Source organism: Corvus cornix, chromosome 12 (assembly GCF_000738735.6).
Source record: "Corvus cornix cornix isolate S_Up_H32 chromosome 12, ASM73873v5, whole genome shotgun sequence".
Lineage (NCBI taxonomy): Eukaryota > Metazoa > Chordata > Aves > Passeriformes > Corvidae > Corvus > Corvus cornix.
Window position 1 is genome coordinate 5,389,234 of NC_046342.1, and position 25,284 is coordinate 5,414,517.

A 25,284-nucleotide genomic window follows, 5' to 3' on the forward strand; every position below is an offset into this window, starting at 1 on the left:
CAGAGCTCCGTCGGGCGGGGCTGCTGCCTCCAGCCCCGGCCATCGCCTTCGCGCCGCCGCCGCCGCCCCGGGGCTGTTCCGGTCCCGCTTCCCCTCACCCGCCGGGACGCGTCTCCTCGGCAACGGTGGCTTCGCCCCGCAGGACCCCGGCAAGTGCGAAGCGCCGTGGGGCCGCCTGTCGGGAACCCGCACTGACTCGGCAGCCCGCGGGCCGCCCTCCCGCCCTAGCCGCCGCGGCCCCGGTAGCGCGGCGGGGTGGGCGCGGCGCGGGCTCGGCGCCTGGTGGCGGTCAGGCACCTTGGCGGGCACCCGCGGGCCGTGCGCTGCCGCGGTGGCAGCGCTGGCGGGCGGTCCGTGAGGGGCCGGGGCGCCGCGGGCGGTGCGGGAGAGCCGGGCACAGGCCCGCCGGCCCCGGAGCGGGGCTGTCCCCGCAGAGCAGCCCGGGGAGCGCGGTGTGTGTTTAATTGTGGTCCGTGACCATCCCTGGGCAGGGGCCGTTCTGTCAGTGCCCCCAGCCCGGCTGCCGCGTGTACCTGAGGCACCGGCCGGGTCTGTGTGCGCGGCACCGGCCGGGTCTGTGTGTGCGCGGCACCGGCCGGGTCTGTGTGTGCGCGGCACCGGCCGGGTCTGTGTGAGGCACCGGCCGGGTCTGTGTGAGGCACCGGCCGGGTCTGTGTGTGCGCGGCACCGGCCGGGTCTGTGTGCGCGGCACCGGCCGGGTCTGTGTGTGCGCGGCACCGGCCGGGTCTGTGTGTGCGCGGCACCGGCCGGGTCTGTCTGTGCGCGGCACCGGCCGGGTCTGTCTGTGCGCGGCACCGGCCGGGTCTGTGCGGGGCACCGGCCGGGTCTGTGTGCGCGGCACCGGCCGGGTCTGTGTGAGGCACCGGCCGGGTCTGTGTGTGCGCGGCACCGGCCGGGTCTGTGTGCGGCACCGGCCGGGTCTGTGCGCGGCACCGGCCGGGTCTGTGTGTGAGGCACCGGCCGGGTCTGTGTGCGCGGCACCAGCCGGGTCTGTGTGAGGCACCGGCCGGGGTCTGTGTGCGGGGCACCGGCCGGGTCTGTGTGCGCCTCAGTCCCGGCGCTGGGAATTGCAAAGTGCTTCGTTCCACAGCGGGACGTGGCGTTGTGCTCCACAGGCAAAGCTCCGTGTCCCGCCCCTGCCAGCAGTGCGGTGGTGCTCGAGACACGGCTCAGGGCAGGGATTTGTTGGGCTCCGCTGATGTGTCTGCCCTGGGGTAGAAATGCAGCAGCGGGAAGGAGGTGGTTGGTTCTGATACATGTAACAGTCGCAGTACAGTTTGTGGTGTTTTAATGTAGGTATTTCACAAGTCTGTCACCGTTTCTGGAAATTTGCAGGTTGTTAGAGATCTTCCTCTGTGTTACTTGAGAGCTCCTTGACACGCTAGGATATGCAACTCTTGTTCTGATTTCACCTTGACCCTTAAATCATGAAAAAGCATGTTTGAATTTCCTACCAAAATTGCATCAGTGTTGTGTTTTTACCCCCTTCTATAATATGATGGTGCTGCCTTCTTTCCCACTTTTGTGACCTGTTCCATGTGATGACACTTCAGGTGATACTCTGATATATATATTTTATGTAGAGAATGTAATGGTTTTTAAAGCATGTAATGAATCCTATTTGTTAAAATCTCATAAGCACCAGAATCTTGCTGTTGGTTAAGCATGGAGAGAAACATGTAACATTTTATCTTATTGTTTGGGTGCTTCCAGTTCAGATAGTTAAATAAATTGTTTCAACAGTAAAGAAACCATACATAATTTTCCAGATTTTCTCAACTTACTTTTGACTGGCAGGAGTTTGGCTTTTTTATTTTTTTTTCTGACAGTGAAGTAAGTGGCAAGATCTGCATGTCTCTTTTTTATCTGTGAGATCTTTAGATATGTCATTGTATGTGGGGAGTGGTCCCTAACATGAGAAGGATGTGGACCTGTTGCAGCCCCTTCCAGTGCCTAAAGGGGCTCCAAGAGAACTGGAGAGGGACTTTGGACAAGGACATAGATGACAGGACAAGGGGGAATGGCTGTCAACTGTCAAAGGGCAGGTTTAAATTAGGTATTAGAAAGAAATTCTTCCTGCTGAGGGTGGTGTGGCCCTGGCACAGGTTGCCCAGAGAAGCTGGGGATGGTGTCTGTGCCCATGGCGCGGGTTGGGACCAGGTGATCTTGGAGGTTCCTTCCAACCCAACCCATCCTGTGATTCTGTGGTTGTAGTTAGATGCTTACTGAGACCATACTACTTGTTAAAATGCGACGTACAGTTTTATCTGTTTGACAGAGGGAAGCATTCACTGCATTTGCCACTGAAACTGTTGTGACACTCCTGGTGATAGTGCACCATGCCTCATGGAAGAATGCACTGGGAGTGACTGCTGTATTTTTTTCTTGCAGGTTTGCAGGAGTCTCATTCTAATAAAATAAGAAAAGAAAAATGACATTAAGGAAAGGTATGTAAATCTGTGTTTGTCTTGTTTTGGTTTGTTTTAATATCTTTTGTATCTGGATTTCTCAGTCCTTCTCTGGTTAAACTGATAAAGTTTTTTCTTCTTAATTTTCAGTGAACATTTCCATCCTTATAGTGGCTGTTGTCATATTTTTGCTAGTTATTCATCATAACTTCCTAAGCCTCAGTGACTTCTTGAGACGGGAATTGTCAGGTATGTTGGTTTTTATTTTAATTTAAAAAAAAGTAAATATTGTTTTAAGATTTGGTGGAAAAACACATGCTCTGGCCAGACAGAACCCACCTTGTGGTTTGGGTGGGGGGGAAGTTAATGAGGTTATAGACATGGCAGAGGGGACCAAAGATAAGTGCAGACTACTGTAGCTCAGCCTTTTAATATCTTGTGCTGTGTGTGAATGTGTGGTTAAATGTGTGCAGTTTTCTGTAAATGTGTGTGTATTCTATTTATTAGCATCTCAGATTCTCAAAAGCGATGCTCTGAGTGTTTGATACTGGCTCACTGTAATCCACACCTCAGCTCAGACATCCAAGTGTATAGCAGAAATAATGGAAGTGTTGGGAATTTTAGTGTGGTAATAATAATATATAGTAATAAAAACAAGTACGTCATTTATACTCCACAGATCCAAGCCCCTTAGGACTTCAGCCTATAGATTTCATTCCTGCAGCTCCCCAGAGTCTGACAGATGAGGGGAATGACAAGGAGATTTCTGTGGTCATTGCAGCGTCGGATGAGAGGCTCGGGGGTGCAATTGCAGCCATGAACAGCATTTACCAGCACACCAGATCCAACGTGGTTTTCCACATTGTTACTTTGAATGATACTGTGGATCACTTGAGGTAATGATCTTTTCATTGGATTCCCACAGCACTGTGTACTTCTGTGTTTCTGAGAAGAGAGTGAGCTGCCTCTCCCTGGAGCTGCACTCCCCTGACTCCCAGCTCCATCTGCTGCTGCTTATGGCAGCTTTTTGACAAGGCTGCTGTGGGAGTCCCACCATTCCTTCCGGTCAGGCTTCAGGGATGCAAAAGAGACATCTTTTCCAGTGGGGTTATATCCAACCAGTGAGGGTGGAATTTGTTGGTGGAAGGGTTGTGAAAGGTACTTCTACATTTCATCTAAGCAATTCAAATGCTGGCAATCATGTTTCTCCATTTTTGTAGATTGTTGTTCGATCCTGTTATTTTTACCCCCTTCTGTCCACACGGATGGTTTTGGGAAGGGCCTGTGATAATAGGACTGTGTATTTCTGATAAAACAAGAAGGGACCTCGTACCTTTCACATGTCCCAGGTGTGCAGTTGCTGACCCTGGGCTTGCCCCTGTGGCCACACGGGACAGCACCGATGCCAGCACCGATTACATCCCAGATGTCTTTGCTGGTTAGGAAGTGAGTAGCCACATCAAGATCTGTGTCACTGTCAGTTGGATTTCTTGCTTTTCACTTGGTTTTGTCTCACCTAACAAGATCTGTGCCTTTCTCCTGCTTGCAGGATGTGGCTGAGGAGCACTTCTCTGAAAAATATGAGATACCGAATTTTGGATTTTGACCCTCGTGTCTTAGAAGGCAAAGTACAAGTGGATCCTCAAAAGGCAGACACCTTCAAACCAGTGAGGATGATATCGATTATTTTTTGCAATTATTGGTTAATAACAATACTTTGATGTTGGCTTTTGAACACAAAACCAGAGATCAAAACCAAATCTGTTAGCAAAGAAGCAATTTTTCATAAAATCAATTTCCTAGATTTCAGTGAAAATTAATTTCTGGATAGTGAGAGATGGATTTGAATATCTACATATGCATGGCTAGGATCATTTTTTGCTGCTAGCCACAGTGAAACACAGCAGCTGGCATGTCAAGCATGCCAACACCTCAGAGATGCTGCAGATCTATATGGAGACATAAGAAATTCTAATATAGATCAGTTTTAAAGTTAGTTTATCAATGCATACATTCATGGTAAACCAGGAATTAATGGAACCTGTTTATTTTAAGTTACTTGTAGGATATTGCTGCCTATTTTACTTCCTCGATACATTTTGTCTTGGACATTACTGCCAAAATAAGTGCCAGAAAAATTAGTCAATTTCACATTTATTTGAACAATTCTTTTCATTTAATTCTTCACTTCTCTTGCTTTGCTGTTCTCACAGCTGACCTTTGCAAGATTCTACTTGCCCAACTTGGTACCTCATGCAGAGAAGGTCATCTATGTGGATGATGATGTAATAGTGCAAGGTATGGGACCTTTGTTAGCTGCCACTGGCCTTATGCTGAAGTCACTATCTCATCTCTCACAGAACCCAGACATTTCTGTAAAAATTTTGGAAATATTAATTAATTGGGTTAAACTGAGTAGGCTTATTTGATGTAACAATGGACTGAACAAAGCCTAACTCAGCACTAAGTCAGGATTGCTTTTGATTTTCCTGTGCTTACTTCCATTTTCCAGATGATATTGTTGAACTTTACAACACTCCATTGAAACCTGGACATGCAGCTGCATTTTCAGATGACTGTGACTCAACCAGTAGTAAAGTTGCTGTCCGTGGAGCAGGCAATCAGGTTAGTTTTAGTCCTATTCAATGGTAATAATGCTGTAGATCTCAGGCATTTGGGAATGTTCCAAATGCTGTAAACCTAAACATGTGGCTGTCCCTGCCCAAACCAGTTTTACAAATGGGACCTGCAGTTTCTGTTCAGGCACAGTAAATTACTTGGAATTTTTGCTGTGCTTTACAATGAGAGCAATTCTCATTGTCGAACAGCAGGAAGTCTAAGAACATCTGAGGGACAATTTTTCATTTCTGAATGTGTAAAAAGTACTTTATCTGAGATTGGTACCATATTAATAATATATTAAGAGCATGCAGCATTCCTTAAAATAAGTAGTCTATATAATCATATTTTTAAAACATTATACCTATTAAGCTTTCTTTCTCTCATTTTAAAGGAAGAGATATTTGCTCTAACAACTTCAACTTACACCTGTCTGTTGTGAGTTGTGCAGAACTTTTCTTAAGGAATTTCACCGTATTTGAAGCTAATTTCTACTCTCTTTTTTCCCCCCAGTATAATTACATTGGATTTCTAGATTACAAAAAGGAAACCATCAGAAAGCTTGCTATGAAAGCTAACACCTGCTCTTTCAATCCCGGAGTTTTCGTTGCCAATTTGACTGAATGGAAATTACAGAACATCACTAAACAACTGGAGAAGTGGATGGCACTTAATGTGGTGTAAGTTCCCCAGGCTGGGGGTGGCAGCTGCTCAGGGCTTGGGTTCTGCTGGTGGCATTTCCCTCTTGAATGGGGGGCTGCACATGTATCTCTGGATTCCTGTTGTGCTGCTGCAAGTGAAAAATCAACTGATCAGCATCCTTTCAACTTCCAGAGAGGAACTCTACAGTAAGACTCTGGCTGGCAGCGTCACAACACCTCCACTGCTAATTGTATTTTACAAGCAGCATTCCAGTATTGATCCCATGTGGAACGTCCGACATCTCGGTACGTATGAAGCGTTTGTGGTACTGCTCCCTCAGGGTGTTTTTCCAGGTCTGTAGCTGGACACCTCGTGGATGATGCAGTAAAGTGAGCTTTTATTCCCCTACTCTGTCCTTTGTTCTTTAAGGAAAAACATCTTTGCAAAACCGTCTTGGGGCTTGTGGGCTTGAGTCTTTCTCAAACTGCTGGGGGTTAGTTCTTGAATTGACTTACTCACAAAATCCTTCTCATTTTCCACAAATGTATTGTACCTGATGTGATCCAAGGTGTTTCTTCCAAAACTGTTGAGAAGAACAGACATTCAGGTCTGTCCTACTGGTGAAACCCCAGTGCTGGGAGAGCTTTTTCAGGTTGTGTTTCTGATGAGCAATACATTGGCTGCTCAATTCATCTGGGTGTTAAGCGGGCTTTAAAGAACTTGGAAGTTAAGGCAGTGTATGAAAATAGACACTGAGAGAGATCAAAGTGGCATTCCATTGCACCTGATTGGTTTTCACTTTGCCCTTATTTCTGCCTCCCCTATCACCTCCTTTCTCCATAAATGATAAGATTTCCTTTGTTAAATCCTTTGTTTTGAAGTTAATGATTGCATGTTTGTGTATCTGCTGCCTTTATTTCAAGCACTAATGCTTCTTTTTCAATTGAAGGGTCAAGTGCTGGGAAAAGGTACTCTCTTCAGTTTGTGAAAGCTGCCAAGCTGCTCCATTGGAATGGACATTTCAAACCCTGGGGAAGAACAGCTTCCTATGCAGAAGTCTGGGAGAAGTGGTATGTCCCTGACCCTACAGGCAAGTTCAACCTGATCCGCAGACACTCAGAAGCCTACGAAGCAAAGTAGAGTCCATTTGAATAAATGATGACGTTTTCTCAGGAAACTTCTGGAGCCAAGCAGAATATTTCTTTTAGCCAATTTGTATTACAGAGCCATCCTTGCCTTCTGGAGCACAAGGTGATGCACTTACTCAGGTGCAGTTCTGAAATGCACAGGTCCAAAGGAGGCTCGTGTCACCTGTGTGACACAAGATGCTACTCCAGCAGCACTACAGAAAACAAGAGAAGATCTCCATAAACGAGTACTTTTGTTTATGTCGTTTCAGTTGCATTCTCCTGCTCTTTACTACAAGTCTTCTAGGGGAGGATCATTTTGTCAATTACAGAAACAAAGTTTCTAAGAACAAGATACAAATTTAGCTGGTCCTTGCACCAGCAAATCTTGCACAGTAATGTACTGTAATTAAGAGCTGCCTGGGTTTTGTTCTGAGTTTTGTTTTGTTGTTTTGTTTTGTTATCCTGTGAAATAATTCCCTCAACAACCCTGTCTTGCATGAAATCTCTCCCCTACCATTTCTGTTTAAGTCTTTCTTACAGAATTCTGCAAAATTGAATCCTTTTTGAAAAATGAATCCTTCAAGTATTATTTCACTATGCAAAATGGTTTTAACTGCCAGTGAACACTAAATGATTTTTTGTAAAGTGGTGGATGAAACTTTGTTCAAAAATAAAGCTAATTGTAACATGCTGACTTCAGCCTCAGGTAAATGGCAATCTAATTCCAGTCTTGATCTAAGAAGTGTTTCCTTTGTACTTAGACACAGTAGCAAGTGACTGAAGCCAAAGTGAATTGCTCTGGTTGTTGTGAGAGCAATCTAATTCTGAAATAGTACAAAATACATATTTGGAGACCAGGCTGTGTGAATTACAGATTAATTTTGTTATTGTTGAGTTCCTCATAGTTCTCTCGAGGGAGCTTGGCTCTGCTATAGTTTTTCCTGCTGTGCCTTTCCTTGTCTGGGAACTCATCAAGTGAGATGCCTGTGCCCTCTGCAGCCAGCTGCCCCTCACCTGTGCTACAGGTAAGCTGGTTTGGTTTTTCATAGTTGTACTGTTGAGTGATTGAACCAATATATCCCAGCAGCCACTGTGACAACTATTCCAATTAATACAGGTTTGCATTCAAGTTGCTTGTGAAGAGCCCTCAGTGGAAGATGTTCAGACAAAAGGTTTTGTGTTCATGCAGTAACAGCTGAGTGTGCCTGGTCTGAAACACAGGGCAGCAGAGGTAAAGGACTACTTCATGACTGAATATGGTTTTAGTTTTGCTTTAGAAGGATTTCAAACTGCTTTTCTCTTTGCAGTCACTGCCTAGAGTTGTTTTTGTCATGGATATGCCAATATGGTTTGTTACCTATTGTTTCTTTTCCTGGGTTTTGATGAACAAGAACCATTACTGTCCTTGAAGCAGTTAGGCAAAATGAAGTAAATTCACTTACCAACTTTGAAAGACTTTACTTGGATTAGCTGATGCCAATGTAATTTAGCTGAGCAGGCTGTGTTTTAGCAGGCTTAAAGGAACTGTGTCTGCACTTGACACCTTTTTAAGCTGCCTATGAGAATCTATGCCTCAGCATACATTGAGGGAAAACACATTTATCAAAGAACACAGAAATCATACTTTTCAGTTAATAGGGAAAAAAGAGATGCACAGGAGGAAGATGCTTAGTGTCAGGCATTTATTGTAAACGCTTAATTCTTTGAGCAGCTGCAGGGCCTCTTGGCAATTCTCTTGCTCTACCAGTTCTGCTACAGGCTAAGCACAGTAGCACATCCTTATTGCACAGGGCAGTGTTTTGCTTTATATTTACCAGTTATTGCCAGGTGTAACAGGTGCCATCAGGAAACAACACTCTTGTTCAAGAGCACTGTAAGATAAATCAACTTGTTCCCCAGTGGAGATGGATTACTAATATAATCTCAGCTACCATTCCCAGTGAAGGTTCAGAACATAAAACAGTGTTTAGATAAAGTACCTAAAGTTACTCCACTGTAAAAGGAGCATTTTCTAGCTAACTTTTACATGTGAAAGTTCTACAAGTTCTGCAAAAATATACTGAAAAGTTACTGTCTGAAATCATGCTCTCGGGGTAAAGTCTTTGTAATTCTCTAGGAAAATCAATTAAATTTTGTGCAGGCATGAAAATTTACTTTGAGATTTAATTGTCTGAACATGACTAGAATGAAACATTTATCATTTTTTTTCAAAGATGAAGTGTTTGTCCTCTTAAAAAGTCTTTTTATAAGGCAAAATGAACAGACTAAGCACGTCTATTAGGAATTTTTAAAATAGGCTTTAATACAGGAAATAAACTGTAAGACTTAAAGCTGGGTAACAGTTTTCTAGACCTGTATAAAATCTGGAACTGTCAAGGGAGATGCACTATTATGTACATTATTTGACATAGCAACAATTGAGTCTTTGCAGCAGCTCTGGTTATGCAGCACTACTCCAGCTTCTGCTGCAACCCAAGTCTTCCTGACTCTTCTGAAAGGCAGTAGTAACTCTCCAAACAGTGCCTTCCCACCTGATTTGTTACACATAGTCTGTATTAAAATCATAGGCATCATCTTCATCTGCTGGTTTATCTAAGCTGAAGGACAGTGATCTGGAACGTTCATTTCCTGAGAAGACAAAATCATGAGTTAGTGAAACCTGTGCAAGTGCTGGGGTACCAGAGCCCATCCTTCAAGCCAGGGTTCTGAATACACACCTGCCGTCTGCTCTTTGGAATTTGTAGGATTTGTTTGTCCTTTTCCAGGCTTTGTTCTTCTGGTGACCTGAACTTGGCTTTCCTAAAAGTCAGAGGTCAGACATTATTTAAACATCACTAATGAAATCTCCCATGTAAATGAAACCTAACAGAGCCTGGGGATACTGTGGGTGTCCCCTTGCTTAGCTGAGCCTCGCTGCTGAGGCCAAGTGACTTGGAACAGTGCTGTTTCCTTAATTAAGGAAAAAAGCCCAACCCTAGTGAAACCCTCATTTACCTCTTCCACATCATCATCATCATCATCTTCTTCCACATCATCTTCATCATCATCACTTTCTGTGAATTCCTCTTCCTCCTCTTCTTCCTCTTCCTCTTCCTTGCTTGTTTCCATGTTTGCCCACTCTGGTCCTTCCTCTATCACTTTATTTTCCTCTATTGTCCCATTTGTCATACCAGCTGACTGAAAAACAATGCTGCTTGCTGGGCTGGGGTGTTTTAAAGCTGCAGAAAACACAGAAGTGTCTGTTCAGTCCCTGTCAGCCAGCACAGATGTAAAGCCCAGCCTCCAAGAGGGGACACTGCAGTTCTGCCCCCTCCCTGCCATAGACAGGGCTCCCACACAGGGTTCTGCCACCAAGGCAAGGACAATTCTCTGAGAAAAGCTCTCCCTAAGGCATCTACAGAAAACTACTAGGAACTGGAAAACTTGGATCTGAGTGTAAGTAAGTTTACCTAAGTAGGTTTAGATTAAATAGCAGGAAAAAATTCTTTCCTGTGAGGGTGGTGAGGCCCTGGCAAAGGTTGCCCAGAGAAGCTGTGGCTGCCACATCCCTGGAAGTGTTCAAGGCCAGGCTGGATGGGGCTCTGAGTATGAGTGAAAGGCGGCCCTGCCCATGGCAGGGGGTTTGGAACAAGATGGTCTTTAAGGCCCCTTCTAACCCAGGCCAATCTGCTGTGACTCTATGGTTAATGGGAGTCTGTTACAATAACAGTCCTACCTTGAACAGTGTTGCTGTTTTCTTCTTCTAGGTTATTTAAATTAAAGCCTTCCTGCATTTCAGCTATTTTTTGTTCTGTAAGATAGGGTGGTGGCTTCTGAAATCCTGGAGGTTGTGAGTAGTACTTTATTCTGGCTCTGAGAAAATAAAAATCAGCATTAAAAAACAACTGAAGATAACATAGTTAAATTGCTGTATTTAAAAATAAAACCCAAAGCATAAAGCTCTCAAACTGCTGAGTTTAACTACTCATGTACTAATATCTGTTTAACAGCAGTTCAATAGCTATTTAAATTTGACTCTGAAGCTGTCCAACAGTATTAAGTGGTCACCACAGGTCACCTGTAAAAGCATGAGCTGTAAAAGCAGCTGAGTCACTTGAGCAAGGGAGATAGTCACAGTCAGTTACTGATTCTGAGTTACATTTATGCGTACCCTCACAATATAGGAACCACCCTAAATTTCCACAGAAAGTTTGCTCCATCCTTTCCTGTCTAGAAGAGGACTACATGGACTTGGTATTTGAGAGGAAAGCAGATTTCCATAACAGAGTTACAGCCTAAGTCAGCAAACTGTCTATAGAGTAACATGCAACAGGCTTTGACTCTTCTTGTGTATCCTTCACTACTTTAGGAAATTATCTGTGGATGGCATTCTCCAAATCTGTTGGACAATCCAGCTCTTTACCCAAGTAAAATGTGGGAAAGGAAGGGAAAAAAGCAGCCTCTCAAGTACTTTGCTGGACTCGGTGCTTCTGCTGTGCTGGATTAAGAGTGAGAAAAAGGTGAGCAGCATAGAGCAAGTTCACAGCATACATACCCTGTCCAGTCACAAAGCACTAATTTAGCCATATTTTCTATGTCAGGAACACCTCCCTTTTTCAGCATGCCCCTCTTCTGAGCCAGTAAAGATAAAAACTCTTCAGGATCCCTGAAATCTGGGATATTATAGTGCATCATTATCTAGGACAAAAGAAAACAGCACATTCAGAAAGGGATGCCCACCTTTCACACAGTTTTAGGAATAAAAGAGCAAATCAAGTTGGTAACAGTGAGGACAGAGTAAGTGAAAAGCTGTTTTTCTCTTGCACGTGGGAGTAAACATTACAAAGCAAATGCCTACTTCATTAACAAATTCATCTGCCATTCACCCAGACTCGTGGGTGTATAGAGACAGCACACTGGTCTGTGACAACACTTCTCACAGAACTGAAAGGCAATTAGGCATAGGTTAATTCGCTTGAAACTAGAGTGAAATCAGAGTTGGATCTGAGGTCTTCACTGTAACTATAGGACACAAAAAGAGTATCATCCTTTTTCACTCTCTGATTGTGTGATGAGGTCTTAAAAGCAGTGTTGGAGCTCACCTGCTGCTTACTGCAGTGATTTATGATGGCATTTACACCTTCGAGCACATCTGCTGAGTCTGATCCTTCAGTGTCTATGATACTTCTCAAGGCCAGAGCCAGGGTACTGTTGGAAGGATCTGCAATTATACTTGGACTGTCCAACATCTTTGTCTGCTTATCGAGGTGCACAATTTGCATGGACCTATTCAGAGAGAAAAGCACTGTGAGTAGATAATCAGTGAAGGGACTGGTAAGGGTGAGGGATGCAAGACACAAAGCTCAGTGTTGGATTGAATGTACTTCATACAGTCAGTTCCAGTGTTTTGTCATCATGTGCTTTGTGTAGGATAGAAATTTAAACATACAAAACATCACGTTTATGCACTGTATCCCCTGGAGAGAGCTTGCATCACACAGATCAGTCCCTTTCATCTGGCAAATTTTAATGTGCATTTAAAACTGCACAACGAAGGTGTGCTTTGCCCCTACTGGATTGAAACACAAACTCAAGGTAACTGGAACAAAACAAACAAGGAAAGGAACAGCTTTTATGAGACTGAGCTTACTTGGTAACACCTCTTGCCAGGCCAACATTGCAGGCACGCTTTCCTTTAAGACTGTTGATTATGCTGCTCTTTCCCACGTTAGGGAAACCTGAGGAAAATCACATAAATCCTTGCAAGTTAAGTGAAAAAACAGCTTTTAACACTGATCAAAACTGCTTCTTCCAGGTATCTTTGCTAAGGTACAGCATTAGTGTGAGATCAGAGTTGGATCTGAAGTCTTCACTGTAGAAGTAAGACAAAGAATGTATCCTCATTTCTCACACTTGTAGTACTTGTGGTGCTACATTCAGTGGGATTTTTGCCAGGCAAGTGGAAGGCAGTGCCAATGGAGCACATATCCTGCCTTCCTTGTGCTCCCACAGCTCCCCATGCTACACATGGAAGTGCACCATGGATCACTGTCAGCTCAAGTATTACAACACTGAGAGCCTTAGAGCAGAGAACAATGACTAGAAAGCACATTAGCAAACCAGATGTTAGCAGTTTTACCCAGTCAGATATTTACAGGATCTCAAAGCTTTAGGGAGAAGGAAACTCCTCCTGTTTCTCCAAACACTTACCTACCACCCCAACCTGAATGCCTTTGTCTTGGGTCTTGCTGTACTCTTGAAGAAGCTTCAAAAGGCATTTGCTGCCGAAATATTGAGAGGTTTCTGAGAAATCAACACGTGCACGTCTTTTTGTGACCTGTTCCTGCTACAGGATTCAAAGGCAAAAAAATCCTGTGGTCAGGAGCTATTAAGGAAGACAAAATATGGATACTTAGATTTATTCATCTACTGTAATTTCAATGGTAAGAATTCCCCCACTGTACTGCAAAGCTCAGCTGAAGTGTAAAGGCACATCCATCAGTCATGGAAGTGCAAAACCAGGGGAAAAGGAACTTTAAAGATGGCTCAACATGTATGACTACAAACACACATGACTTCCTCACAGGACAGCCTGCAGTGCTCTTACCATAGTCTTGTCCTTCATCATTGTTGCTGACTTAAAAGCAACTGTTGGAAACTCCTTCTTCAAATAATTCAACCATTTCTCTAAGTTGTCCTTTGGCACCAAATCTGGAAAGAATAGCAGTTTTTTCACTCCTTAAATGAATCTTATTATGACAAATAATGTTTGGCTGAGAACTCTAGTAAAATACTGGGTACATTCCCTCAAGACACCCAGTGTGTCTTTTTCTGCCTTAGCAGAACACATCACAGTTACATTTCTGGCCTCTGTATTAGGTTTTTGATGCTGGGGTCTAGCTAGAAGACTTTGTATGGTACAGAGTGATGTTCTGTGAAGGATTATCCCACAATCCCTGCAATGGCTACTCTACTACAAAGCTGCCTTTGCTCTTGTTGTTGCTCTTGGTATTTTATTTTCTTTATTTAGCTGCTGGTAACTCAGTAATTTCCACCCTTTTTAGCGAGCTCAGAGTTGGATCTTATGTCTTCAATGGAATCTCAGATTCCTTTAAAATCTTCTTCATAGCTCACCTACCACAGAACCACAGTGCCAGTAACACTTTGAGAAAACCTGTGTTTCTTACCAATTTTGTTCAGAACCAACAGCAGCTTTTTGTTTCCTCCAGAGCAAGTGACAGCTTGCTCCAGCTGAGGACACCGGCAGCCCATTGGATCTCTGGCATCCAAAACCTCCAGAACCACATCTGAGGCCTCAAGCACCTGGCTCAGAAAAAAGACAAGATTCAAATAAGACATCACAGACCAGATGACAACTCTGGAATAGCTATGGCTTACAAAAATAGTTGTAAACACTTTGTGTTGTAAAATCCCTTACTTCAGGGTTCTAGTTTATCACAGACAAACTTCATGTTCTGAACAGCAATACAAAAAAAGGAAAATAACAAGTGGTCTCATTGCTGACTCTCATCTAATGATATAAAAATAGTTGAAGCATTTCACCTTCATGAGCTCTCTGCAGAATGATTTCTTTGAATTTTTATTCAGCAGCTTGTTAGTCTTTCCTTTAGACTTGCCAGGGGATTCCTGAAGCAAATAAAAACAAAAGGTAATTATTTAAATGAGAATTAGAGTGTAATACTTGTGTGCATATTCAGCATGAAAATGTAGCACGTAACATGCTGCTTAAGAGGTGCAGTTTCAGGATGACTTCTAGAGGTTCAAAGAATCAAAATCATACAGAACACCTACCTTTCCCTCTGCTTTTTCCTTGATTTTGGCCGCATTCTTTTTAGCTTCCAGCTTCCTCTTCTTTTCATGTTCTTTCTGTCTGTTGAGCTTCTGCTTTTGTTTCAGTTCTTCAAGCTGATTGCAAACAAAAACCCAGGCCAGATAAACCATTTTTGAAGGTGGTAAGGAATCTTTCTCCCCATTTCTGACCAAAGCTCCTGAGACAGCTCAGTTAGAAGTCCTGGCTGTCCAAGTGACTCTAGGAACTCTTTTTTTGCATCCTACTCAGAGGCAACCATCCATCAGCTTGATCCCAAAACGGCAGTTCCACAGCAACCACTACAGCTGATAAAGGTGCTGCTCCCATGTCACACTAGTCTACACTGCAGACAGAAGATCCCTATTTTCTGTGTAATCACATAATGCCATGATTTAACTCCCAGCACTCTGATGGGACATCTCTGTAGCCCAGCAGCACAGGTAATTCTGACTACATTAGAAATGCCACGTCCAGCATGTTTATATGCACAGTGAGAAAACGAAGGTTAAAAACAAAAGAGCAAGTCGTTGCACATTGTACAACGCTGGAAATAAATATATTATTTTTCCAAAGCACGAGTCTACTAGGACCGTCTACAGTCTGCCATGACTGCACCTCTGAGCGCACACTTATGCACATAAAGCCTCCTTAAAGACAGGGATGGTCTCGGTTCTTATCCTCTTTACCACAAACTGTATTTTACCCTCTGCTTTCTTTGCTCCGCTTCCCGCAGAAGCTCTTCCTTAAACGGCGCGGCACTGGGAATTCCGGGATCTTTCTTGGGCTTTTTGTGTCCGCGTTTCTTGGCCTCCTTCCTGACTTTTCGGTGGTGTTCTCTGATCTGTAGACAAGAACAAGAAAACTTTCTCAGTCTAAGGCCAAAACCCATCAAAGCACCGGCCCCAGAAACGCAAACCGCAGCGATGGGGGCCGCGCACGGCCGGGACTCACTCACCTTCTTCTGGATCTTGTAGCGCTTGTGGCAGCTCAGCCTCTTGCTCGCCTTCCTCAGCTCTGCAACGCACCGCGCCCGTCAGCGCCGTGGGCTGATACACACATCCCCCGCCACCGGGGCGCGACCGAGCTCCCACCCCCGCGTTCCCCTGAGATCCCGGCCCCGATTCCCCCGGGCCGGGCCGGGCCGGGCCGGGCCGCCGTTCCCTCGCCCCGGTCCCCGATTCCCCCGTCCTCGATCGCTGCCGCTCGCTTGGCCACCGGGCGCCCACCACCCCCCGGTGCCAGGCCGCCTCCCGCTGCCGCCTCCTCCTGCCCCCGGTGCCCCCCCGGTGCCGCTCCCGGCGCTCACTCGGCCGCTTCATGGCGCCGCCACGTGCTCCCGCCGGCGGGCGCTGCCGTAAAGCGCGCCGGCGCTGCCCCGCCGGGGTGTCGCGCGGGCTCGGCGCGTTGGGCGGCCGGGCGCGCTTTGCGGCAGCGGCGGCGGCGGCACCGGCGGTGTCGGGACGGGCGGTACGGGCGGGACGGGACGGGCCGGGCCGGGCGGACGCCGCGCACCCACCCCGGGTCGGCCGCGGCTGCGGGAGGCGGAGCGGAGCCGGCGGGGTGAGCGGCGCGGGCGGGGCGCGGGCCGGAGCTTGGAGGCCGCTGCCTCCCTTTGTGTGGCGGCGCCGCCCGAGCGCGCAGCGGCCCCGCGGCGCCGAGCGGCGCCTGCCCCTGTCACCTGTCCCGGGCCTGGGCCTTGTCGCCGTCCCGGTCCCCGGACCCTGGCCCGGGTGCGCCTCAGCCCTTCCCGCCCCGTTCCCGCCGTGTTCCCCGTCCCGGCGCCGGGCCGGGCCCGAGGGGTGACAGCGGCTGCTCCCGGAGCGGGCCTGGGGACAGCGGCGGGTCCTGCCCTCTGTGGTGGTAACGCGGGGCGGACCCGGGACACTCTCCTGTCCGCCCGTGCCGGGAAAGGGGTTTTCTTTGTGTCCTGCCGGGAATAACACCTCACCTCCCGGGCAGGGGCTCCGGCGCTTCGGGGAAATTACATATTTGGCATCTTTGTTTCTTGTCCCGGTGTTGATAAAACGATGGATGTGTTGTCCCTATCGCTTTTTCGCCAGCTTTGCCCTTTTACAGTGCCTGGTTGCTGCCATCCCCCTCTTCCCATCCCGTAGCAGGTTTCAATGGGATCGGTAACTAGGGGAAATTCTGGCTGCGTTTCCCTCCCTTGTTCCCTTTGCTAAATTTATCATGTTTAGTGTGTCTGGCGAAATGTGGGAGATCCTGATAGCAGTAAGTACTACCCGGGGTATCTATGGGCTTTTAGCTCTCCTCTACCTAGAGGCAGAAAACGAAACGTGTGCTAGAATGCATTGTTTTATTTTAAGTGTGTTATGTCCAGTATGTTTAAAACCTGTTCGTGTAGCGAGGTTGGAGTGGGTGACACTTGTGGTCAGTCTATGCAGCTTTTGGAACAGACAGCCTTTCCCCCGTTGTGTATGTGTCAGTATACACGTGAATTAGTAATGGCCAAAGCATTTCTTGCTGTGGTTTTGTGACGTTTTTATGGCTGGTGGGAGCAATTACTAAGGAGATGCTCAGGCTCCTGTTGCATTGGAGGTGGCTCATTTGTAGTGGTGGAGATTCTTGGTGTGACTGTCGAGAGGCTTGTGAGCCAGCAGTGAGATTGCAGAAGAAACTCTGGGAGACAGGTTCTTCAGTAAAACAGTGTGTTTCTGTGCACAGCAGAGTTCTCTGTGCTTAGCAGTGTGGAAATCTAGGGAGAAGTTTGTGTTTTGGAGCCTCACCTTCAGTAAGAGTTGTACATCAGCAGGTCTCTCACTGAGTGTTTGTGATGTTGTCCAGACTAACACGTGTTTTGCACGGTTATTAGAGGGGAAAAATGTGTTTTGGAGGCTGTGTGTGAGTGGTGAGGGTGTCTTGATCACACCAGTGTCAGAGTATGGCTGAGCCACAGCGTTGTGCTTCAGATAGCGGGCATGGAGCAGCTGATGTGCAGTTTGCAGGCAGGTGCCGGTTATGAGGTTCCCAAATCTTTATTTCAGGATGGGACTGGACTGAGTGTACTTTTGGGTTCCTGGTTGAAGCAGAGTTATTGATTCTGGTAGTCCCTCCTGCCTTTCTTCCACAACCAAGGGCTTGTGTTTCCCAGCATGTGCCTGGGTGAGCCACTCCAGACTGTGGCTCTCAGATGAAAGTTGGAGGCAGTGCCAAAGCATGAGGCTGGTTGTCAGTTCCCCAGATGAATTGCCTGCCAATAAAGCACAGAGCTTCTCTGCACATCCGTGTTATGAAAATGTCCAGAGTGCTGAACAGGAAAAGAATCTCTCTGGGGTTTGATTGAAGGCAGGAGTTGGATGAACTACATAGAAGCAAACATTTTGCCATAAAATGGTTCTGTATATTTCACATGGAATTTCTGGGAAAAAACTCAAACTTGGAGACTGCTTAGAAATTGAAACAGTGTATTTTTAGTGTATGGCTGCATACTTACTGCTTACTTCTGAGTATAAAAATCCACTCTCAAGGGTGATGGAGGTTTAAGTATTTGTTGACCTTAAGATTATGTTGTTATGTTGTACTGCTTTGCATTCTGTAACTTTTACAGCTCTCTGGTTTGTACTCTCAGGTCAGATATCACTTCTGTTTACTCTCTGCTCTGCTTGATGAATCATTCTCTAGCAAGTGGCTGTGAAATCTGTAATGCATATTCAGGAACATTAGAGAAATATATTTTTACTGTGACAATGACAGAAGTGTCTAGCATTCTGTGTACAAAATTACTTCGTAGAGTTTCTGCTGGGCTAAAAAAAGTTGCCTTCTGTTTCTTGCTTTTTTCTCTGTCACTCTAATTATCCATTTTATTCTTTGACTTTATTCTTTATCTACCTACTCTGAATTTTCTTCTCTCTCTCTTTCCTTTTTCTTGTCTTCCAGTTGTGGCTGTACTAACACCATTACTGGTTTGCCACTCTTAGAGTGTCACCTTCTCGCAGTATCTGTGCTTGGCCATCAGACACTATGAGGAGACTGGCTTTTCGAGGTGCTGGTTCTACTCTGGTAAATCTGGTAAATTATTGATTGTATCTCCATTCCTCTGCCTTGCCCTTTTGCTTTTCTTTTTCCTAACTGTTAATTATTCCTACCTTATTCATCTCGTGTGTGTGCCTGAAGTTATCTCTGTCTCTAACAAAAATGCTTTAATGCAGTTATGTTGTGCTGCCATACCTTGTCAATCACCTGAGTGCCTCCTAAAAGAAATCCCGGGATTTGGTTGGAAAATGGGGATAGGCTGGGATGGATGCATCTGTTCTGTCCTCAGCCTTTGAGATAGCCACAAATAAAGATATTTTTCTGATGCTGTCACTGGAAGTTGGGCAAGAGCCAACAACTTGTTCCATAAATTACCATAGTTGTTGGATGGTGGTTATTCATCTGTCACTGCTTGTGTTGGTAAATGCAAAACTATGGCCAAAAGAGGAGGGGGCTTTTTCTGTTTCTCCATGGTTGAGCCATTCATCCCACACATAAAGTGGGAGTGGGAGGTCCCACAGTGGTCCAGACTTCTTTTTCACTTGAATATAACACAAGGTATTCTGTGGCCCTTTTACATTTTTAATTTGTTTTGGTTGTTTGTTTGGGTTTCTTTTCTTTGTTGGCCTGTTTTTTGTCTTTTCTTAGTTTGACATGGAATGAAGTGCTTTTATACCAGAACTGAGCATGTGTCTCTGTACAGCATTTTGGTTGAAAACAGTGGTTCTTGCTTAGTTGTCATGCATGGGATGGGGTATGAAAATGTCAGGAGTTTAAGAATATATTCTGCCAAGAGCTGCTAAATTCACCTCCATTACTGTGAGCTTGGGGGTTTCTGGCCTTGCTGTCACTGGTGACTATAAAACTGAAGGAGCATTTTTATTTCCCTTTACTCTTGGGAATTTTCACAAAGTTGGTGTTTACAGAAATGGCTTAACTGACCTGTAGCATTTGGCGAATGCGTCATCAGAAGCTTTGCTAGCTCTGCAGGTAGCTCTCAGCAGAGGGCTTGGATGCAATGCCAGGGCTTTAAGAATGTTTCTGTTCATTATAGAAGAAGTTGGATTCCATGGGTTCCAAGAGGCGAAGAGCTACCTCTCCTTCCAGCAGCGTCAGCGGAGGAGACTTCGATGATGCCCATCACTCCACCAATATACCAGGCCCAAGCAGGAAGAGGAGGAGACTTTCCAATCTCCCAACTGTAGATCCTGTTAGTACCTTCTTACTACTTGCACCTTTTTTCTTTCTTTCTTGGGGATACTGTATCCCTGTGTGGGATATGCTGGACTGTAAAATGAATGACCATATGTAGCACACGTACACTGGTCCTGAATCTGTTCCTGCCTTGGTTGAGCTTTGTTTAGGATGAAACTGACTCCCCAGTTTCATCTTTTTCTTTCCTGTTTTGCTTTTGCTGCTTTTCTCTTTTTGCTGATGATTTTAGCAGATGGAAGGATGTTGGAGAATGAGCTGAAATCATATTGTGCAGAAGTTGAGAGCAGTGTCTGCGTAGCAAATGCAGAGAGGAGTAAGAATGGCACAAGCAGTGATTGCTGAAGTGTACAATGCCTCTGCTATGCCTTTGCATGAGCAGTGTAATGTTAATTAATTGCAGGGCAGAAGAACCCCTGTTGTTATTGTAGATGCCTGTGACTTGGAGAGAATTGCACTGAATTAATTTACATTTTGGATATTTTACTTAGAATTAGCACTGAAATAAAGATCCCTGTATTCTGCAGTACCTGGCACACTTGTCAGGTATCCTGCTAAAGTGTGAGGTGCTCCAGTTGCTTCTCAGTTCTGCTTTAGGGCGTGCTGTGGATGGGCAGCTTGTCCTTCGCTTTGTGAGCAGGCTTTTGTTTGTCACCTCCTTAAAATTGTCTCCTTTTTCCTTACTTCATTGCTCTTGCATTTCAGATTGCTGTCTGCCATGAGCTCTACAACACCATCAGAGACTACAAAGATGAGCAGGGCAGGCTCCTCTGTGAGCTCTTCATCAGGGCACCGAAGAGAAGGTAAGACCACAGGTCTGGTTAAACCTTGAACCTGAGATTTAATTAGGGAGGAGTGGAAATTGATAAATACTTCAGCAATAATTTGTGAAAAATCCAAGCTACGTTTCTCGTAGCTTCACACTGGTGTTTGATCCAAGCGTTTGATGTAATTATTCAATGGGATGTGCTTACCATCTCTTTTTCAGCAAAATAAAAAGATACACTGAATTAATTTAAAATGTTTCTTGTGACACCTGCCTGAAACATTTATGCCTTTGATTATGAAATACTCTATATAAGTGGTGGGATGTAATACTAAGGACATAGCTTGGGAAGGTTAAGAGAAGTGACCCTTGAAAATACAGTAGCTAAATAAGGGGCTGAATTTTCTCTTAAACTCAGAAAATTGAGGACAGTAACAGAACATACATAAAGTGAGCTGACTGCTAGACCACTGTCCAGATCTTTTAGCTGTAACAAAAATATATTGGAACATTCTTTGGTTTATTTGGTCATAAACATGCACAAGCTTTAGTGCTGTGGTTTTGGTTTTACTGCTTGGAATATGATGCCTGTTTTTGTCATTGCAACAGAAATCAGCCAGATTATTATGAAGTGGTTTCTCAGCCAATTGATTTAATGAAAATCCAACAAAAGCTGAAGATGGAGGAATATGATGATGTGAATGTGCTGACTGCTGATTTCCAGCTTCTCTTTAACAATGCAAAGGCTTACTATAAGGTGAGCAAACTACATTTAAAGACTCTAATCCATTGTAAAAGGGGTAGAAATGTTCAAATTCTGCCTTGGTTTGGCTGAAACCTCTTCGGTTTAGCCTGAAGTACTATTGGTAAGAGAACAGCACACATTGCAGTTATTTGCATATATTTCCATAATGTTGGCTGTATCTTTCTGAGATGTCCTACTGTAGCAATTTTTCTGTGGAAAATTGTAAAATAATGTGGGGAGGATCTTCATGTAGTTTTCTAAAAGAGATCAAAAGCAAAAATGGAGATATAAAGTGAGAAAAATATTCCTCTATCAAAGCCTTCCCATTTTACAACACACTCTGTGTAACCCTTTGAAATGGTGAAAGATTCATTGTTTTTTTTCCCCCAGAAGGAATTGTTTGTACTAACAGCAAGCTAACAGCAGTAGGAGTGTTGAATCTTTCTCTTCCATTTGCTACTTAATCAAATGAAAAAAAAGGCACATTCACTGTCATGGTCAGTGATGATAGATGTGAGTGTAATGTTATCAAGGCTACAACCCCCATGGCCATTCCCCAGACTGGGTGTGTGTTTTATTATGGATATTAATGGATTTTATTGCAGTTTTCAAAACGAAGTGGGAAAAAAATTGGATGAATCTTGTGTAATGAAAGGTTGTGTTAAATCCATAAACCAGTGAAATTGTGTGTGATGAATTATATGATACAGCAAATCAAAACCTGCTAATACTGCCTTTCACATATCTTTGACTTTGGAGATGATCCAAATACTGAATAACCCAGCTGGTGTAACCAGGTGACATTCAGAAAGGCAGTGTTTGTTTTGCTTGTGTGTGTGTGTAGTAGCTTCTTGAAAAACAGATGTTAATGCATTTGCACATTCTGCTTCCAGCAGAAAAAGTACAAAGATTTCCAAATCAATTGTGTACTCCTGGAGCTTTGCAAGGAATTCAGCATGGAAAACCCAACATTAATGGGCTTTTCCATGAGGGGAAAGGACCTGATGGTAGGAAAGAATGATCAGGGTTTTACAGAATGTGTGCTGCCTTTGCCTATAAAATTGTGGGCTCAACATTTAACTGTATCATGAAGATCTTGCATTAGACTAAAAATAGGTATCCATTTTTCCAGGATGAAGGAATGTTGGCATTTCCAGAGAATTATGGAGCTGTGATCTGGAGGTGTGGCACACAAACTTAACTTCTTTTCACCTTTTACCTTTCCCAGGCAGTTCCATGGCACATACAAGCCAGGCACAGTGATTCATTGCCAAGGTCTTTATTCCAGCAGGTGTTTTATTGGCAGTGCTACAGCAGAACAGCAGCCTTTAGGTGTTCTGTATTTCTGGTCAAGTCTCACACTCCTGAGCATCTTGCATTGATACAGAGGGAAGCAGACTTGTGGAACAGGATACCCTTAAAAATCTGCTCTTCATAAACAACACCTGGTCTAATGTGCTGAGAATATTAAGCGCCTAATACGGCAAGATTAAGAACAGTTCTCATGTTGGTTTCTCATTTGTATTACAAGCTGTCAGAGGTTGAGAGAGTGAAGTAAGAAGAGTGCAATCAGCAGTAATAAGGTGACATTATCAGCAGGAATACCTGAAATAGAGCTTAAATGACAGAGGAAAGGGAAAGAAAAATACATGGGTGGAAAAGCTGTCTTTGTTCTGGGTAATGTTCTTAGGCAGTAATGTTAATAGGCACGTGCTTGTCTGCCACTGCCAGCTCTGTATTTTTGAAAGTTCATTTTCTAACTAATGCTTCTACCTCTCCTAAAAGATGTATCTTGAGGTGTACCCAGGTGGTAGCATGTTGTCAAGTTCTTTGGAATTTCCCAGTTAATGCTGAGTATAAACCATTGCAGTGCTTTTAAAGATATTTATTGGCATTCTTCTATAGAAGTTAATTTTCAAGTGCCATGCAATGACAGCAGTATTGGCTTAAATCACATTTCTGGCATATTGATATTTAGTCTGTTTTAAATGCTGGTGTTGTGCTTCAACAAAACCCAGTGATTTCTCCAGATTCATCTAATTGGCCTGTCCAAGCCTCAACCCAGCTAATTTTATTGCTAAGTTTTCTGAAAGATTTGGATGCTTTTGAGTGATACAGGTTATATTTTCAAATGCTTACTGTGATTCTTAACTCCTCTGTTGAAGAACAAATGAAGCAGCAATTTCCCAGGTTTACTATTACTCATTGAATGCGTTTAATACCTTTCAGCTAATAACTTAAAATTTCCCTCAGATGAGAATGCTCTGAAGTTTGACTGGAATGTCTGATTGGTTTTTGCAGCCAGATTCTCCTGAATATAAAGCTGCCTGCAAACTATGGGAGCTGTATTTGCGCACAAAAAATGAATTTGTTCAGAAAGGTGATGCTGAGGAGGATGATGATGATGAGGAAGGACATGACAATCAAGCAAATTCTGAATTAGTAAGTGTGGCCATGACAACTGGGGAAGGAGGAGGCTGTAACTGTGGATGTCAGGTGACTCTGAGAGGGTGAAAAAGCATCGAGTAATATTTTCATTGTTAAATTATGCCCCAAGGGGTGTTTCTTTATGCAAGTTTATTAGTTAATCACTTCACAGCATTGTATGTTTCACTTTTGCCTAGCAGAAAAAAAGCTGTGAGGGTTTCTTATATGAGTTCTGGTTTAGTTGGAATAATATGATGTGTGCTTGAATTCATGCCAGGATTGAGGTTTGTATCAGCAAGTGTCCCATTCAGTCAGTGCAGCTGTTCCTGGAGTGTTGTGAGAGGAAGTTTGGGCTTGCCTGGTGTTTGTGATGTTGGGATGCACGTTTTCATTAACAGTGTGATGTGTGTCTGACAGTCTGCAGTGTAAACCTGAAATTAGAGTTTTCTAGTGTACCTTTACCTACATAAACAATGTTGTCTTCAAAAGTTGCATCCTTGTTTTGTAGCTGATTTTTTTTTTCTGTCTTTGAAGTGTAGATTCCTTGAAACACTCCACTATGGCTGCCATTGAAACTTTTTGTGATTTTTGTTTCCTACATCAGTCATCTCCAGGTTACCTGAAGGAAATTCTGGAACAGCTTCTTGAAGCTGTAGCTGTTGCCACAAACCCCTCAGGACGCCTCATAAGTGAACTGTTTCAGAAACTTCCTTCTAAAGTGGTGAGTATTTTAGTAATATTGGTTGTGTTCTAAGTTGGAAGCCTGGACATTTCTATATCTGATGTTACAGGCTGTGATGGCCATGCTCAGGGTGCAGTTCTCTATTTCTGTCTCATCAGTGGCAAACTCTGCCTGTTTTTACAGCTCTGTTTCAGAACAGTGGTGAAAGTTTTAGCCAGCAGAATAAATATTCTGAAAATCATCACCATGGATTTGAATTTCAATCAGAACTGGTCCTTTAATCAGTTTATTGATTAATTAGAATTCCTTGTATCTGCTTTATGACCTGGCTTGTCCAAGTTGAAGCCTAGTGCCATATTTTGAGGCTTACACTGTTCTTATCTGCAATTCATCTGATGGCTCATTCTGTGAGCTGTTAGGACAAAAGCTTTGAGACTGTTTATAGTAACACATAAATTAATTTTGTTTTCCAGCAATATCCAGATTATTATGCAATAATAAAGGAACCCATAGATCTTAAAACTATTGCCCAAAGGATACAGGTATGAACATATTAATGTGTCAGGGTACAGACTTGTTTAACAGTGAGCATTCCAGAATGGTTAGAAGTAAAACTTTATTGTAGCAGGAAAGGCAATGTGTTTTGCCCCTGCTATTAAAAAACCTGCACACTGTGGTGATTCAATGTTCTGTGCTGGGTTAGTGCTGCAGAAGTAGCTGTGTGGAAAATCAAGCATTGTAAGTTGTGGAGTGCTGGCTTTGAGCCAGAATATCTCAGGTTCCTTGATTAATGGCTTAAAGCAGTTCCTTGGCAAGTGCTGCTCATGTA

The 25,284-nt window shown here is 44.2% G+C and overlaps 3 protein-coding genes and 3 non-coding genes across 21 annotated transcripts in view; 2 read left to right on the top strand and 4 right to left on the bottom strand.

The window, feature by feature from the left end:
- The first annotated feature begins 3 nt into the window (after positions 1-3).
- On the top strand, positions 4-7,514 carry GLT8D1 (glycosyltransferase 8 domain containing 1). The gene is made up of 10 exons (XM_039558700.1): positions 4-149; positions 2,413-2,468; positions 2,580-2,678; positions 3,109-3,325; positions 3,979-4,096; positions 4,643-4,727; positions 4,942-5,054; positions 5,562-5,728; positions 5,883-5,995; positions 6,640-7,514. The coding sequence occupies exons 2-10, from the start codon at positions 2,453-2,455 to the stop codon at positions 6,828-6,830; spliced, it is 1,119 nt and encodes a 372-aa protein (XP_039414634.1). The 5' UTR covers positions 4-149; positions 2,413-2,452; the 3' UTR covers positions 6,831-7,514.
- A 1,581-nt stretch (positions 7,515-9,095) lies between these two features.
- On the bottom strand, positions 9,096-16,025 carry GNL3 (G protein nucleolar 3). The gene is made up of 15 exons (XM_039558698.1): positions 15,937-16,025; positions 15,586-15,644; positions 15,334-15,471; positions 14,612-14,725; positions 14,363-14,446; positions 13,987-14,122; positions 13,407-13,510; positions 13,010-13,145; positions 12,450-12,537; positions 11,902-12,085; positions 11,355-11,497; positions 10,536-10,672; positions 9,815-10,038; positions 9,538-9,619; positions 9,096-9,448 (listed from the first exon to the last, which is right to left on the bottom strand). Exons 1-15 carry the CDS (start codon positions 15,947-15,949, stop codon positions 9,360-9,362), a joined length of 1,731 nt encoding a protein of 576 aa, XP_039414632.1. The 5' UTR covers positions 15,950-16,025; the 3' UTR covers positions 9,096-9,359.
- On the bottom strand, positions 12,153-12,228 carry LOC120410709. Its single transcript, XR_005603028.1, has one exon. It is a non-coding gene; the product is annotated as a small nucleolar RNA SNORD69 (small nucleolar RNA).
- On the bottom strand, positions 12,635-12,708 carry LOC120410708. The gene has a single exon (XR_005603027.1). It is a non-coding gene; the product is annotated as a small nucleolar RNA SNORD19 (small nucleolar RNA).
- Positions 13,856-13,931, bottom strand: LOC120410707. Its single transcript, XR_005603026.1, has one exon. It is a non-coding gene; the product is annotated as a small nucleolar RNA SNORD19 (small nucleolar RNA).
- A 37-nt stretch (positions 16,026-16,062) lies between the features above and the next one.
- PBRM1 (polybromo 1) overlaps positions 16,063-25,284 on the top strand; it is a 56,462-nt gene continuing 47,240 nt past the window's right edge. For 2 of the 16 annotated variants that reach the window (XM_039558815.1, XM_039558826.1), the window contains exons 1-8: positions 16,134-16,190; positions 18,528-18,659; positions 19,678-19,833; positions 20,541-20,638; positions 21,211-21,358; positions 23,648-23,788; positions 24,378-24,494; positions 24,929-24,997. In XM_039558815.1, coding sequence (XP_039414749.1) covers positions 18,612-18,659; positions 19,678-19,833; positions 20,541-20,638; positions 21,211-21,358; positions 23,648-23,788; positions 24,378-24,494; positions 24,929-24,997 — 777 coding nt within the window. In that variant the 5' untranslated portion in view covers positions 16,134-16,190; positions 18,528-18,611. The other 14 variants (XM_039558818.1, XM_039558827.1, XM_039558819.1 and 11 more) reach the window with 11 other exon arrangements.